The following is an 18,260-nucleotide window of genomic DNA, read 5'->3' on the forward strand; positions in this document are numbered from 1 at the left end:
TAGATCAAATACTAAAATGACAAAAACTTAAAAAAATTTAAGCTAAATAGAAATTTTACAAAAATAAAAATGACTTTAGCACATAACAAAATTGCTAAAACTTAAACTGAAAATATAAAAATAAAAGCTAATCCTAAATATTTATAAATGTTCTAATAGTATAGGTCTACAATAATTCTAAAGTAGTCAGAAAAAAGTTTTTGTTTTTTTGTAATTTGGAAAGAATAAAGATGAGAGAATCCGATGGCAAACAGAAGTGAGTAAATTAGTCTCGCAAGGCACGTCAGCGGTCGATTTCCCTCAAGCGCTCTCTGTCTCGGGCTAATTTTAAACACCCACAGCGGCACCTGTCCGTTCTGCTATTGTACCTCGATGGGGGTAATTTGGTTTAGCCGACTGCTCTGATAGACTCAGTCATTTAGCAAAGTGCTGAAAGCTCAGGACTGACCGTGTGTGTGTGTGTGTGTTATATGTGCGCATCTGATCATCACACACGTCACATTCACATCCTAATGTGTGAAAGTCCACCTGATTTGATTTCATATGGTATAATCTGATCATTGAGAACCGCTGGAGAACTGAAAATCGCCGGATGTGAGTGTGTGGGTGTGTGTGAGAGAATCAATCAGTCGTAGAGTAGATGTGAAACTGGATTAAGGTACTTGAAAACAGCTATTTATGTGCCACATGATCTGGGATCCATTATGTGTGTCTAATGGTGTGTGTGTGTGTGTGTGTGTGTGGTTGGCAGCACTGGCGTGACGCACGTCGTGTCGGAGGGGAACGCGGCGCAGGAGCTCTGGAGCTGGCTGGAGGAGCAGGGCTTCAGAGAGATGCAAGACAAACACGTGCTGCACATCAGCTGGTTTACTGAGAGCATGAGTGCCGGCCGGCCTGTGCCTGTGGAAATCAGACATTACATACAAGTAAGTGCACTCAAGAAGTTCATATAACAGCATCTGATTTTCTGTCTTTTTCCCACAGTCTGTTAGCATTGCTGTGTGTTTCACCTGTGCTCAGGGTTGTTATGGATTAAAACTAAAACCAAAACACACACATTACTTTAAATATTGACTAAAATATAGAAATAATATATCATAAATCAACATTTCTCATTTTTATTTATAAGTACTAAAATAACAAACACATATTAAAAACTACAGACATATTTTTTTTAAAAGTAAAGGCTAATAAAAAAACACAACAAATTGCTAAAACTTTCAGCTTATATAAAAAACCTCATAAAAACATTTTCATTACTTTAAATAAAACATATATATATATATATATATATATATATATATAAATTCCAATTGCCAAAACAACAATTCTCATTTTTGTTTAGTTTAAGTTGAAGTACTAAAATAACAAAAGCTAAAACTTAATAAAAACTGTGGAAATATTTTTTAAAAATCAAAAGCTAATAAAAAAAAAAGGCTAAAACCTGAACTAAAATAAAAATGAAATCGACTGTATTCAGAATATGAAAACTTTGTTTGTTAAACTTTGTCCCATTTGCTTCACCTATATGAAATCACTCAGTTTTGCTCAGGGTTATTTAAAACTGAAATAAAATAAACAAATAAAAAATAATTATTTGAAATAAAAATAACATAAAATACAGAAAAAGGATTCAAAAACAGCTACTCTCTTAAAAATAAAGGTGCTTCAAAAGGTTTACATTCAGTCAAAGGTTCTTTAAAGAACCATCTCTTTATTACCTTTTTATAATCTGAAGAATTCTTCAAATCTTAAAGGTTATTTTTTACTAATGTATATTGTGTTGTAGAATAAAACATGCAAATATCTTGAGCTTGTGTTCAATTATAGACCTTATTTCAGACATTTAACCAAAAAACATTCAAAAAACGCACTGACTTTGGGATCATGGCTCTTTCTAGTGTTCAGAAATATGCATAAATTAGATGTGATCTAAAACATAAAGACTTCACAGTCTACTGAATGGACTGTGCGAATGAAATATGGCATAGGTTGATTCATGCAGTGCTAGAATCAGAAAGAAATCACTGCTGGCCTCATCAAATATTCATGTGCTAAAGGCTCACGCTGCTTGAGAACTGTTGGTTCAAATGTTGACGTAAACATGTTAAATGCAGTTAGGATGTTTCACAAGTAATAACCAAAGCAAGTCATGTGCTCGTCATGTTCATTTAATATTATTAACCTCATGAATAACAAATGAGAACCTTAATACTGAGTTTTTCCAAATGTATCAAAACCTACCAACTCCTATAAAGAATTAATAACCAATTCATGTTTTGCAGTATTGCAGTTTTTTGCAGTCATTTTCCAGTTTAGGATAAACAGTGTAGTTCTATTTGATTCTGGAACACATAGTTCTCCTTTTTATGCTAAACTGGGCTATTTGAACAATTTCAAGTGTAAAAAGTCAATTGAAAATGTGCTGAAAGTTTACTCACCCTCAGGCCATCCAAGATTAGGATGAATTTGTTTGTTCATCAGGTTTGTAGAAATGTGTCTCTGCATCAGTGTCTCAGCAATGGATGCTCTGCAGTGAATGGGTGCCGTCAGAATGAGAGTCCAAACAGCTGATAAAAACATCACAATAATCCACACCACTCCAGTCCTTCAGTTAACATCTGGAGAACACAAAAGCTGAAACAAATCTAGCATTAAGACGCTTTTAAATAAAATATGAGTCCATAATAACTCTTCCTCCAGTGAAAAAGTGGTCTGGTCTGAATCAGGAGAGAAATCTGCACAGATCAAGCAGAGTTTACAAGACAAAACAGCTCTAAACGAATATGTGTGAACTATTCCTTTAAATCTGTCATGTTGTTTATTAGGTGATTGTTTCCTCAGATGTAGTAACAACTACTAGAGCACTGGGTGTAGCTGTGAGCCTGAAAGGGTTTCTGACATGACACTGAACATATGTCAAATAATGAAGGTTTGCACATCTTAGAAATGAAGGCTGAAATAGAAGTGCAGAAGAATAGATCAAATAAAACGTGTTACATGTTCTTTTGTTCAAATGAATGACCAGCAAACACTCACAAATGCAGATTCAATGCCGAATTTTTGTTCTTTGATCTCCAAAAAGCATTTTCCCCATCTGTTTGACACCTCCATTGAATTCTCAGAGCTTGAATACGCTTAAATAGAAAGCAACTTCACAGCTGCTTTGGGAAATAATGGGAAAGGACATTGCATTTCACATGTTGGTTGCAAAAGCACATTTCATAAAGCCGTAAGGCCAGAGCCTGACAGCCTCAGAGTGATGCTCAATACAGCGTCAAATCAAGGCATCAGTGCGACGCCGGGCCTCGTAGCCCATCGCTAACTGACGCTGAAGACTGATTCTCCACCCCTGGACAACGCTGTGGGCGCTTCCGCAGCATATGTGCCTCAAATAAAGAAACATGCTGCCTGTTTCACAAACTCCATTAATCTTTCTTCTCCTTCTCAGTGGGAAACAGACGAGCACAAGTTGTCCATCTTGCGCCGCCGCTAACCGTGCCCAAAAGCTGCGCTCTCGCAGGACATATGACTGTGAACTTGAGTTTGTCTTTAGTGCCGCAGACCAGAAAATGGCTTGTTTACTTTTGGCCGGCATTGATTGAGGCGTTTAGCATGGAGCGGCTCAAATGAAGATGCTTTGATTGATCAAAATATCAGAGTCGGGTAATGATGCAGAAGACAATAATTGATCTGTGACATTAAAGGAGTAATTCAGACAAAAATGAGACTTCTGTCATTGTTTACTTGAGACTCGTATGTTGTCATTTCTGTGAAGAAATTTGCATGCAAAATCTTTCATATGATAACATGATCTCCAAAAAGGACAAAAAAGGAAAAAAATTAATTATATATATATATATATATATATATATATATGTACACACACACTATGTATAGTATATTCCAAGTCATTTCCAAGATGCTTTGAGTGAAGAAAATGGTGCCTTTAGATGGATCACAGCAGGTTTTATGGCACTGAATTCCATTAATTTTTGAATGGCAGATGAAAAACATGACAATAAATAAGGTTTAAGAAGAGGAGATTTATCAATGAATGACTTAACCTTGGGTCTGTTTCTCATGCAGAGCTGTCAGATGATTTCAAGAGTCAGAATATATAGAGTGCAAGACAAATTATGGTTTTATGCTATATTTTGTCCTTGACAGAATAAATGACCATCCATTTCAGTTGTATAACATACAGAGATTGTTAAATGAAGGGTTGAGAAAGTTGAGGACATTTTTAATTTTTGGAGTGAACAGGGTTATTATTGACATTTATGCATTTGGCAGATGCTTTAATCCAAAGCAATTTACATTTCTAGCACCATGATCTACAGAAATATTATAGAATTTAAATATTTTAAATACGCTTTTTATTTTTCAGTTTTGATTTTAATTTTAGTTTAAGTTTGTCATTTAAAATGAAATTCTTTTTAGATTTAATTAATTTAGTTTGATTTAATTTTAGTACTTTAAGTACATCTAATTTGTAGATTTGATATTTTCAGCTTTATTTTAATGAACAAAAACATACTTTTTTATATTTCAATTTAGCTTTAATTCATTTTATTTCAGCTTTAGTTTGAGTAATTTCAGTACTTCATCTTATTTCAGTTAAATGCCAATGCAATATTTCTATTTTGTTCTAGGTTTAAGCTTGTTTTTCAACAATATATATATATATATATATATATATATATATATATATATATATATATAAATTATTTTTTTTTTTCAGCTTTGTCAATTACCAAAAACTTTGTTTTTAATATTTCTATTTAGCTTTAAGTAATTTCTATTTCGGTTTTATTTTAAGTAGTTTTAAACTTTTAATTTTACTTCAGTTTTAGTAATTTTTTAACTTTTTATACCTAAACTCTTTTTAAATTAATTATTTTATTTATTTTAAGTTATTCAAGGCAGCATTTCTAAGTTTTTCATCTAATATTTATTTTTATTTTATTTGAGCTTTATATAATTTGATAAATTATTTTTTAATAGCTATAGTTATTCTGAACTATTCCTTTTATAATGATGCATGATGAGGTGTAGAAGTGCCAAAATGCACCTCTTCAATAGAAGTTGCCTTTATTAGCACACTAAAAATGCCGTTCTTCAGTCGCCTTCACGGCTCTCTTTCTCTCCTGAGGACAAGCTGCAGCTTTTACACCCACTGACTTGTAATGATTGTAAGAAACACAGATAAATATACGCCTCTCTCTGCCGTCTAGACGGATGGGATGATCTGAAACGAGTGTGAGTGTGTGTGTGTCTTCAGAGACATCTGTTTCGCTATCAGTCATGCACTTGGAGAGGAAACGGAGGCCCAATCAGGAGGGACGTGAACCCGAGCCGGGCCGGTGTTCAGGGTGTGATCTCATTAACCCGAGCGACTCGGCTCACCTGCTCAAGTGTTGGTCATTAACCCGCAGCAGACGCTTCTCTCACCTGCATTCATTTCAGCTGCTCATTGTTTCAGCCTGTTGAGGTGAAGTCTATCCTCAGACAAAAAGCATCTTTTCAGTGTCTATGACCTCCAGATGTGATTGCTGCATTGCGCCCCCTGGTGCCAGACATAATGCTCTTTTAATTTTTTCCCAAAACAGTGTAATTGTAGCATGAGATGCACTCGAGGAATGCTATTGCTCTATTAAACTGCCCTGCATCATATCTGCTGAATGAAATCCAATATTTCTTTCTTACTAATTTTATGCCGCTGATTCCAAAAATAGCCTGTTTTGCTGGAGCACGTCACACTTTGTCAGTAAATAGGATGCATTTTGTAGCATTTTTGCTTTCAAGAGCCATTTATTAGGCGAAGAAGTCTTGTACTTTCCCTTAATCAGAAAAAACTGGAACAAATGCATGATTCCTGTCTGAATCTGAGCCAGATTATAGTTTTGTTTTGTTCAATTCTCAGACCATTTTCACATTATTTTATTTGTAATCCTGAATTATGGCTATTGACAGAAGAAAATGCAAACATGAACATTCTGCTTTTACTGCATCCAAACAGCCACAGAAATGACAGATTTTTGTAAAAATAGCTGTTTTATATTTATAAGTGTGTGTTAAATTCTTTGACATTAAATGGAGTATTTTAACATATTTCCACTCCTTTGCACATTGTAAGTTAAATGATGTATTTTGAATCTTTGATTTTTGACATTTTGTTTTTTTCAGTTTTATTTAAATTAAAAGAAATTCCTTTGTAATTTTAATATATTTTTTTTTTTTTATAATTTAAAAAAAATTAAGTAATCTTTTGTGCATATTCCTTTTTATAATTTTTTAATATCTATATTTATCTTTAATTTGTATTTCCATTTTTAGTAATTTTAGTACTTAATATTTTAGTTTAGATTTTAGTAATCTTATGCGCTTTTGTAATGTTTACTTTTTTATATTAACATTTATCAATAATTAATTTTATTTCAGTCTTTGTAATTTTAGTGCTTGAAGTTTAAAGTTTTAGTTTTTATATATCATTTGAAAAATCTTACGTATTTTGTGAAAAAAAACTGTACATGATGAAATAATATTAGGCCCTTTCTATTGCAAATCAGCAGATTTTTCTTTTTTTATTTAATTTAATTTATTTAATTATTTCTTTTATTTCAAAATTCAGGGATGTGTAATAGATCAGGAGACATAATGTAAAAATCAACTTGGTCTCAGATGTTTCTCTTAATTTTTTATTTTTTTTTTACAGCGGAATTGACTTGAATTTGATGGGAAACCTTAGACTTTGGAGTTCACACTTTTGAGACCTTGTCGAGTCTCCATATTCTCTCCATGCAGTCTTATCGCAGTCTAGGACAAAACTGAGTTTTTTTAGACATTGGAAATGATTATTTTTGCCTGAGTGGCAGTGAAAAGGCAAGTGAAGTCAGAGACCCACAGCGAGGTCTGGTGTCACAGGAAGGGAAATTAAATCTGAAAGTGCATAATTTCATAACATAATGGGGGACCAGATTAGTTTCTGATTTGCCCTGAAATAGTCATCATACAGGCATTATATGCAGTCTCTTCATGCTTGTGAAAGAGGTGACGCCCCTGACGGCGAATAATGGCTCTGATTTTTCTCACTTCTGAGCGCTCGATGCCTTTGCTAGAGGGGAGTGAAGATATCAGGCCTCTTTTCATTCAGATCCACGACGCCTCTAAAATAGCTGGCGGTCAGAACAGCATGTTACCGTTCACTTTCCCTGCTGAATCTCTGAATCGGCCATTATCACAATGTGCCGAGACGATTGCGCAGGTCATTTTCATGGGTACAGACTCCCATCGCATCAAGCAATTATTCCCAGAGTGCTGACATTACAGCTGTAATCCTTTAGTGAGTCGGGAGGGGGTGAATAATCAAACGCCAATTCATGAGGGCTAAACTGGAGCTGCTGGCTGTAACTGTAAATCATAAACCTGTAATTGATTCTGATAGGTCCTGTCGTTATTGTGCTGTTCCTGTGTGACGAGATAAGCATTTGCTAGCAGGAGTAACCAGACTCTCACGTGTTCTGAGGATAATGTGAGTGTTTACCTGTGCAAAAGATCCTGCCATGATGCTAAGAAGTGGTAGGTGGTTGCTAGGGTGTTGCTATGTGGTTGCCATGATATGGCCTAGCAGTTGCTTGGGTATTCTGTGTGGTTGCTAGGGTGTTGCCATGCTATGTGGTTGCCATGATATGGCTTTGCAGTTGCTTGTGTATTCTAGGTGGTTGCCAGGGTGTTGCTACGCAGTTTCGAAGGTGGTTACTTGGGCGTTGCTTGGTAATTGTTAGGGTTTCTTGGTAGTTACAAGGATTTTGCTATGTGGTTGCTATGATGTGGCTTTGCAGTTGCTTGGGTTTTCTGAGTGCTTGGCATCTGGTATGTACAGTAATTGCATCGAGCAATTATTCCCAGATTGCTGACATTACAGCTGTAATCCTTTAGTGAGTTGGGAGGGGGTAAATAATCAAACACCAATTCATGAGGGCTAAACTGGAGCTACTGGCTGTAATTGTAAATCATAAAGCTGTAATTGATTCTGATGCATCCTGTCGTTATCGCTCTGTTCATGTGTGATGAGATAAACGTTCTTTAGCAGGAGTAACCAGACTCTCACGTGCTCTGAGGATAATGTGAGTGGTTACCTGAGTAAAAGATCCTGCCGTAATGCTAAGAAGTTGTAGGTGGTTGCTACGGTGTTGCTATGCAGTTTCGAGAGTGGTTACTAGAGTGGTATTCTGGGTGGTTGCTAGGTATTTGGTATGTAATTGTGTCTAAGGGGTTCTAGGTTGTATCCAGGGCATTGCTAGGGTATTCTGAGTGGTTGCTAGGGTGTTGCTATACAGTTACTTTGTCATTTTTAGGGTGATCTGGGTGGTTGCCAGGATGTTGCTGTGCAGTTGCTAGGGTACTCCACATGGTTGTTAGGGCTTTTCTATATAATTTTAAAGATCTTCTAGATGTTGCCAAGGTGTATTCTGAGTGGTTGCTAGGGACCCTCCTTCATTGTAAGTCTGTTGTTGTTTTAGCATACACCACTAATACTGTAAATGTAAGTATGGCAAAGTGATTCTATATGTAAATGTATTAAATATCGAGAGGCTTTGTGAACTGATTCATGCCACTTGTTTATTTTGATCTAATATTGACTGAACATCTGATTGATTTATGAGTCTCTCTCTCTTTGTGTGTGTGTGTGTTTATGAGCAGAATCCCACTGTGGATCAGAAGTCGTGTGCACATCTATCAGCCAAACCTGAGTCTGCTGTGTCTACGTACGCCTGCCAGAGACGAACGACATTGGATAACCACAATAAGATCTTTACAGTGAGTGCAAACACATGTGTGCTGATAATCAAACTCCAACATCATAAAGGACACTGAGATATTATTTTAAAACTGACATCACAGTGTTCCGGAGTTATTTTAATCTCTGGCCCACTTGCAGCACAGTATGGACAGAACAGAAGGGGGCCAAACCACACACACACACACACACACACATACACGTCCTCATTAACACGCACATTAGCTGCTTCAGCTGTACACTGTGCCGTTTCTCACGACAAACAGCAACACAGCCGTTTATGTCAGAACAGGGGTGTAGTGACCATTGTAAGGGATTGCTTGCTTTTATAAACTGTCCTCTCAGACGTAACAAGACTTTTACATGCTTTCTAGAAAATGTGAGTTGCGTCTGTTTGTGCAAGGTAGTTGCTAGGGTGTTCTGGGTGGTTATGAGGGCGTTGCTAGGTGGTTTCTAGACTGTTTTGGGTGCCAGGATGTTGCTAAGTGGTTGCTAGGGAGTTCTGAGTGGTTACCGGGGTGTTGCTAAGTGGTTTCAAGGGTGTTTTGGGTGATGCGGTGTTGCTAAGTGATTGTTAAGGAGTTACCAGGGTGTTGTTAAGTGGTTTATCTTAGTTCATCGTTAGTCTAAATAATTTTTAATCTCAGAAGTAATCTTTTATAATCTATGAATTTAGTACATGGCAAAATTGTACTGTGTGTAAAATCTGACGTTACTCATGGACATCAGCTGGTGTGAGGTGAAAAACAGGAAAGATAGAGCCTAGTCAAATGTAGATCAACACATTTTTATTTTCTCACAAGAAGTGGAAACTCAGGCGTAATCGCCAGACGGCTTTCGTTTTGTCTTGCGATTTGCTTTTGGAAGGTTACAGGCCTGTTATCAGTTGTCGAGCAAAACTTCAGTCATGTTCTGCTTTAAATATTTATTTGATAGTCAAACATAAACCCATAACAGATTCACCTTGAGCTTTTGTGAGGAAAATTACAAGCGACTCTTGAGACGCTGCCAGAACCGCTTAACTTTCCGCACGAGGCACATGTTCAGTGCCAGAATTAGACTGACGAGCGCTGGAGGTTTAAGAGCTTTTGGATGCATGAGGCGTCGCTTGCTGATTATTACAGCTGATGTGTTGTGGTTCTTTGAACATTAATCAAGAGAAAAACAGTGTGAGAATATGCTTTGTTTCAGATTTGACATTTGCGTAGACTTGTATTTTGCGATCAGCAACGTTAATAAATCAATTACGATGAAAGAGAAAAGCACCAAAGACTGTCAGGGTGAGGTGAACCGCAACCGAGAGCACAGATTAAAATCTCTTCTGTATTTCACTGGCAAATATGATATTTTAATGGAAAACAGAGATTTGATTGTCTATTGCCAGGAGAGAAAAACACCTGCAATGCAAACATTATTGAGAATAATGATTGAGCTGAAGAACAGCAGGAAGAGATATTTATTTCTGAGAGATATAATCAGTTTTGTCTTGGCTACAAATGTCATATGTGTGCATTTTAGTCCTTATATATTTAAATATCTAAATGTTGCATCACATTCGTCTACTTGCAGTGTGTCTTATTGCTGCGGCTGAGCATTTTGCTTTGTACATCTGAATGCATTGGTAAATCAGAGGTGTTTAACTGGTTAGCTGCCAGCGTCTAGCTATCGAGACGCTCGCTGCTCTTTTTGGGTTACCTTTAGTTCTAGTACTATTTATTTTAATTTATTTTTTTACCCATCACAAATTTTAGCAATCATCATAAAATTAGATATCATTTGAAAGCTTAAACACTTCACAAAATTTCTCTTGTGAGAATCGTTTTGAAATCAGACGTTGTGACACAATTATGGAAATGGGACTTTTTAACCCCTGGTTCATAGACAAGGCTTAAGCCTAGTCTCAGACTAAAATGTAAATCTGAGCTGTTTCAACTGAAAGAAACATGCACTGACTGATCTTAAAAAATATCATTGCATTTGTTTTGTCTCAAAATGCACACAGTAATGTTTTTTTCTAAGGCACATTTATATAAAAAAGCATTTTGCGTGTAGTTGCTATGGTTTTCTGGTTGTTTTGGCATGATTTTTTGCATGTTTACATATTAAATAATCATTTATATAGGTATTATTATTAATATTATGTTGAATTGCTGTTATGGTGAATGGTTGAATTTTGCATGTTTATATATTAAATTATTTATTATTATTATTATTAAATGTTTTTCCCACATTATGTGATTGCTAGTGTGTTCTGGATCAATTTTATGCAATATGTTTGTGAAAAACACTTTAAATCAACTGGTTTAAAGTAATATCAAATAGTAAAAACAAAGTAATTACAATAATTAAATGATAATTTATTTAATATTAATAAAATATAAATAATATAGTTATAATTATATGTATTATATAATATTTTCTTAATAATTTTATGAATCATAATAATAATATCAATTTGTCATATTTAGACATTTTAGTTATGGTTGAAAATTATGGTTGAATTTTTGCATGTTTAATGTATTAAATATAATTAATTATTATTACATTATATATTTTGTGCTATATGCATTGTGAAAAACACTATTTAAATCAACTGTTTAAAAAAAGTTAGTATTTTTTTTTATTAGTATGAATAATAAATAATATAAAAAATATAATAATAAAAAATGTATTCATTATATATAATTATATGCATATATATATCATTATATATAATGATATATATAATAATAATAATAATACATATTTTTTTTAATATTTAAACATTTTAAATCAGAGCTACTGTGTGTCTTTTTTCTTTCTTTCTCTTTCTCTCATTCTGTTTCTTGTATTCTGTCATCTCTACTTTCTTAAAGTTTTCTTCATTTCTCCATCTTTGCCAGGCCTCCACATCAATCAGTACATCCGTATGTAGCGGCACTGACCGCCACGCTGTGAAATCGCTCAGAAAAGCGTGAGTGTGAATGAATGCTGGCTGATTTAATGTGGAGGGTGTAAATAGACATTAATGAGCAGGCGTCGCGTGTTGTTTGCTTTCATCTCTTGGCCTCTGGTGCCACAGCTGCGTTGACAGCAGCCTAGAGAAGGTCTTTCCCCGCCAAATCAATCTCTGTAACGACCCCGTGCTTCATCATACAGCCGACCGGGAATCACACCCAAGTCTGCTAATGAAAGCCAGCACACATACACATTAAAGCATGGTGTTATCCGATGCAGGAGGTGTCTGATGGCTGGCATTTACATCTTACAGCAGCAGATACGCCGGTTATTATATGTGCTGCTGCATGGATGAAAACCTCTGGAAAGCCTTTTTGTGGCTTGTCCATTATTTTCAGAGCCGCTCTACAGTTCTGTGGTCATAAATAAAAGTTCCTCTGTGAAAAATGTTCATGTTGTGCGGGCGTGTTGTAGGTCAGGCGTCTGTATGTTCTTCATTGATTAAGGAGTGCATTATGAGTCGTTCAGCATTGGAATTTGAAATGTATTCAGACATAAATAAAGGATTGGTAGTGAAGTCAGTGCTTCAGTCCACTTGTCAGAACTAGAAATAGATTTTCCCTGGAGTTAGGAGAGGTTCACCTGCACATAGTCAGTGCTTCAAGCATTAACTCTGGTGCATTCTGCAGTTATTTTGGCTAAAAACAGCACACTTTGGCAGGAGAGACTATCTGTCTGATTGAAACAACCAGTCACTGTTTAGTTTTTATATGCTGCTTAGAGACGAGGTTATCTGAAATAGATCATACCATAATAATAGACCAACATGGAGCTCAATCCAATTAAAATGACAAAGTGGTGTGTTTAATTTAATAGAAAGCACAGGAGAAATTAAGAGATATATTATGTATGTTTTATTATATTTTATAATGTATTTTCACTATTTTATTTTATTATATTTAGTGCTGTCAAACGATTAATCGCGATTAATCACATCCAAAATAAAGTTTTTGTAAAAATATTTATAATATAAATTATATGAATATAAATATAAACATGTAAATAGTTTCAAAATATATACTGTATGTGTGTGTATTTATATATACAAAATAAATATACACAATCACATATATATTATGCAAACAAAAACTTTTATTTTGGATGAGATTGATCGCAATTAATTGACAGCACTAATTATATTATATATTAAAATATAATGTATATTATATTTAATTTTTTTATATTAATATTTATTTTCTTGATTTTGCAAGAAGCCTTTTCTGCTCACCAAGACTGCATTTATTTGATTAAAAATACAGTAAAAACAGCTCAATTTTGAAATATTATTATAATTTATAATAATTGTTTTCTATGTGAATATATGTTCAAATGTAATGTATTTCTGTGATGCGCAGCTGTATTTCCAGCATCATTACTCCAGTCTTCAGTGTCACATGATCTTCAGAAATCATAATAATATACTGATTTACTGCTCAACAAACATTTCTGATTATTATCAATGTTGAACACAGTTGTGTTGCACAATAATTTTGTGGAAATCGTGATATATTTTATTTTTCAGGATTGAATAGAAAGTTCAAAAGAACAGCATTTATTTGAAAAAGAGCATTTATTTGTATTTCTAATAATATTCACAATATTATTGTTTGTGCAATATTATTTTTTATCAAATAAATGCAGCCTTGGTGATAAATTATGATTTTTGATCAAATAAATTAATAAAGTAATACAAATAAATACAAACTAAGTTGCGTAGCGTCAGACAATTACTGTAGATAGAAACTGTAAATCTTCTGCCATTGTTGTGTACAATATTTATCATGCTCCGTGTTTGGTCTGAGGCTTACAATAACCTTCAGATAACCCAGAATATGAGTTTGATTTTAAGTGTCTACTGGGGAAAAAAAATCAGTGAGTAAAAAACCAAAACTTAGCATTGCAGCACATATGGGCTTCGGGAAAGAAATACAGAATATCTTACAGACTTATTGCAGAGACTCCCACTCATTCATCATACACTCAGTGCTAATGTAATATCACAGCATTACAGCAGCAGACAGTGCAGATGTGTGTTCAGAGGTCTTCATTAAAGCTGCAGATCTCGTCTTGAGTTCTCAGTGAGACGTGAGCTCTCCAGAGTTTCCTTCGGCACAGCAGGAGCTCAAACTCACACACACACACACACACACACACACACACACACACTCACACTCCCGCTGTCCTCACACTCCAGGACTCTCATCATCATCCTCGCCACACACACTCACAGCACGGCTGGACTCGACCTCGTGACCCCCCGGCATTACTGGCCCGCTGCTCTCATTAACCAGTACTGTGCATGTGTGTGTCTGTGTGTGTGTGTTTGGTGTCAAAGGTGTCGTGTATGTCACGGTCGGGAGGGTTTTTAAATATGTCTGGGTACATTCATGTCATGAAAACAAAGCGGCTGCATGTATTGATACACACCGGGCCGTTGCCCATACTAAACCTGTTCTGCTGTTATTCTACTGACTCAGCACTCAAGGGGTGATACAGTTGCCTTCAAGCTGCTGGAGTCAGAGAAATTCAAGCAAGCACACATCCAGATGATGAAAAAATGAGAATATTTGGGGTAATGTTCCTATGAAGTTATAAAAACATTATTTCTGAATGTTCTCTGAAAATTTAAAATGTTCAGTGTTTTAAATGTTTATAAAACGTTTTTTCTTGGTTATGCACACAGGGTTTTTTTATGTTATTTTTTATTTGATTAAATCTTAAACCAAACTTCAGCCTTGCCATTATTATAGTAATAATAATAATAAAAAAAATACATTAAAATAGAAAACAGATATTTCAAGTTTTGTAATATTGCATTAATAATATTTCACTATTACAGTTTTTACTGTACTTTTTAAAATTAATGTAAACAATGCACATTTATGTATTCAATAAAAATAAATATAAATTAGTTACTTTATCCAAATATTTCATCATCTTCATTGTTGCTCAATATTCAATATATTAGAACTTATGATACATTTTTTTGCGTTTTTGATGAAGTTCAAAAGAATAACATTTATTTGAAATTCCTCTGAAATTTTTACACATTCTTAAAATAAAGTATAAAGTATGAATAAAATTACTATTATTATTAATATTATTATTTATTTTACCACTGATCTATTATAGATCGGTGGATTTTACAGATTTTTCAAGGGATAAATGACATTTTAAATTAAAATATATACAGATAGAAAACAGCTATTTTAAATTGTAATAATATGTCACTATTACAATTTTTACTGTATTAATGACTAACTAAATGGATCCTTGTTAAGCAAAAGAGAACGACTGTAATTGCAAACTTTTGAGCACATAATGTAGCTTGTTTTAGGACCTAATTTTGCTTATTTTGACTGCCACTGTACACTGTAGAAATTATATGATCAATAATGTAATTTGCATTAGTTTAACTCATCAACATAAGTTGCACAATTTAAAGTACCATGACATTCAGTTTAATGTAATTTAAGTTGCAATGATAATCAAGTTGATTAAAAAGGTTTAGGCAGCAACCCTATGTAAGGTGGATGTTTTTACGCTGTACAGTAAATCTAGTATCTGTGAAAAAAGAGGGGTTTTCTCAGTGGAGGAACAAAGGCAGCGTCTCTCTCTTCATACAGTACACTCTTAAAAATAAAGGTGGGTCAAAGACCAAAAAGGGTTTAAGCATAAAACAATAAGTGTAATACTGCTTTAAATTGTTGCCCCCCTCCCAAATTAAAAAGTTTTCTGTTTAATTCAATTGCAATTTAGTTTTTTGTTTTCTGAGCAAAAAATAAATATTATACATTTTTCCCTGATTTACAGAAGACACCCACTAAAATGTCATTCAGTGTAACAATCTTGTCAGGCATATTTACAACAAAAATCCATTTATGACGTATTAAAAGACTAATTTCCTTCACCCCAAATACTAATTAGTTTGCCACTGTCCTAGGTTTTGCCCATTTGTCAGTAAGAATTTTTTACTCACTTAAAACACAATAAAATTGAATATGCTTTTATATATTTTAATATGAACAAGTCAGAATAAGCATGTTGTTTGAATTTTTACATAAATATTGTGTTACACTGAATGACAATGTAAAATTATTTTATTAATCATTTTATTCTCCAAAAACTTAAAAGTAGACATTTTACTTACATTTAATGTGCTTTCTATGGAAATCCCTTTTGTAAACTTCTTTTGATGCGGACATCTTAACATCTTTGACCCAGGTGCTTCACGATGCCACAGAAGAACTATTTTTGTCTAAATGGTTCCATAAAGAACCTTTAACATCTGAAGAACCTTTCTGTGTCACAAAAGCTACTTTGTGGCAAAAGAAAGTTCTTCAGATTATAAAAAGGTAAGAAAGAGATGGTTCTTTAAAGAGCCTTTGACTGAATGGTTCACTGAAAAAAATGATACTAAATGTTTTTAAGGTAAGTGGCTACATTTAAAAAAAAGAAAAAGTTGAAAGTTAGTCAACTAAATTTATTTGAATGTAGCTAAAATAAATCGATTGCAACCACTTACCTTCAAAAAATGTAGTAAATTCAATGAATAATTTTTTTCAGTGTTGTTCTAACAGCTTTATTTTTAAGACTGTAAATGATGTAGTAGCGTGTGCACACGTGTGCCAGCGGCCCTCAGGGAAACGCTTGTGAACAAGTGGAAAATGACAGGTTCCTCTTCACTGATCACAGAGCCATGAGTCGCTGTGAGGTCATCTGAAAAACGGCCTGGCCTGCACAGGAGCACAGCATGATGGGAAGAGTACAGAGCACACTCTCTGATTGCTGTCCGCCGCCGGCACGGGTCACTGCGCTGCCCGTGTAAACCCACACCTGACTTACTTTCTCTTCTCATCTGTTTTCCTCACTCCTGCTGCCTTTTATTTGACCTTTTTACATTTTTTCCTCAGTCATATTTTTGGTGTTTTTCACACTTCATCTCCGCCTGTCATTCTTCACTGTCTCTGTGCCGTAGGATGCGCTGGAGGTCCTGGCAGAGAAATATATTATTTACCAATTTATATATATTATTTAGATATTTCTCCAAAAATCATATATCGTTTATATATGATATTATAGACGTCATATATATATATTTTACAGTCAATGAGTATGATATTACAGTCATGATATTTTGAATGATTTTTTATAATATTTTGAGTTTTGATTTTATTTTTAGATTATTTTTTTATTTTTTTATCTGTCTATATAGTTTTCTTTAATTTTAGTTTTAGTTCAGTAAATTTAGCTTGGGCAACTACAAAAACAAACTAAATAAATAAAATAAAAAATACAATGTAATAACTTGTAATATTACGCTTTAAAAATGAAAGATAATTTAATAAATGAGTGACGAAAGCACGGTTTTATTTTAATTTTTCATAGTTCATCTCCTGTAATATTTTACCCTAAAGTAAAATTTTAGTAAAATTTAAAATTTAAAAAAATTTAAAGAAATTTTTGTAATTTTACTAAATTAGTAAATTATATTGTCATAAAGATTATTGTCATGACTAGTAAGCACATTTCCCCTAAAATTCTCATTAAAGTATGTGAAAAAAATAATATATTATTAAAATGGTAATTTATGAAAAATATTTGATGAACTGTTTTATTTATGCTTATTTACATGAAAAAAATGGTAATGTTAAATTAGTTTTTTGTTTCTAATATAATTTTTTGGTATCTTTTGTCATTTTTATTTTATTTTATTATTATTATTTTTGTAATATACGTCTATATAATTTTTAGCTTCAGTTCAGTAAATTTAGCTTAATTTGGCAACTCACTGAAATACTATAAATTTGTTTTTTAAAATATATTTTTTATATTTCAGTTAAAGTTTTTTTTTCCAAGTAACAAAAATAGTTTGGTCTTAGTGTTAGTTATGTGTGTGAAATATTTCTTTATTTTATGCTTTAGAATTGAATTGGTTAATTTATTCAAGATCTATAAACATATTAATTTAATTGATGTGCTATTTGGCTCTCTGTATAATATTGTTTTATATTTTAAGCTTATTTTAGGACCATTTTGATTTAGTTTTTTTGTAGTTTTGGGCATGTTTTCATGAGATTTATCTGAAGATCCTGCAGTTTTTCAGCACAGATATGTGTTTATATTTAAGTGACAAACATCTCCTCCTGTCTGCTGCTGTAGGATGCGTTGGAGGTCCTGGCGGAGAACCTGGAGTTCAGTGGGAATCAGGGGCTGAGCCTGGCGTTCAGAAGGGCCGCGTCTGTGCTCAAGAGCCTCCCCGCGGCCCTGAAACACCTGGAGGAGACGCAGCATCTGCCCTGCCTGGGAGAACATAGCAGGGCCATCATCGAGGTGAGCCTCGTCCGTCTCTCTCCTCTCACTCCACACACATCAGCAGTCATCTGAGCTGCTCTGCTCCTGCTGAGGCTCTGATACGCTTTCACACCGCCGCTGTTTGTTTTCCTGAGGGGGAAAGCTG

At 34.1% G+C, this 18,260-nt stretch overlaps 1 protein-coding gene across 1 annotated transcript in view; it reads left to right on the forward strand.

The window, feature by feature from the left end:
- Window positions 1–685: 685 nt before the first annotated feature.
- Window positions 686–18,260, forward strand: part of LOC306882463 (DNA nucleotidylexotransferase-like) — a 116,917-nt gene continuing 99,342 nt past the window's right edge. Inside the window, exons 1-3 of the mRNA XM_079437088.1 lie at window positions 686–926; window positions 8,707–8,823; window positions 17,963–18,133. Of these exons, the coding sequence (XP_079293214.1) occupies window positions 834–926; window positions 8,707–8,823; window positions 17,963–18,133 (381 nt within the window). The 5' untranslated portion in view covers window positions 686–833. The remainder of the gene's footprint in view (window positions 927–8,706; window positions 8,824–17,962; window positions 18,134–18,260) is intronic.

This window comes from Barbus barbus (assembly GCF_936440315.1).
Source record: "Barbus barbus genome assembly, chromosome: 16".
Taxonomy (NCBI): Eukaryota; Metazoa; Chordata; class Actinopteri; order Cypriniformes; family Cyprinidae; genus Barbus; species Barbus barbus.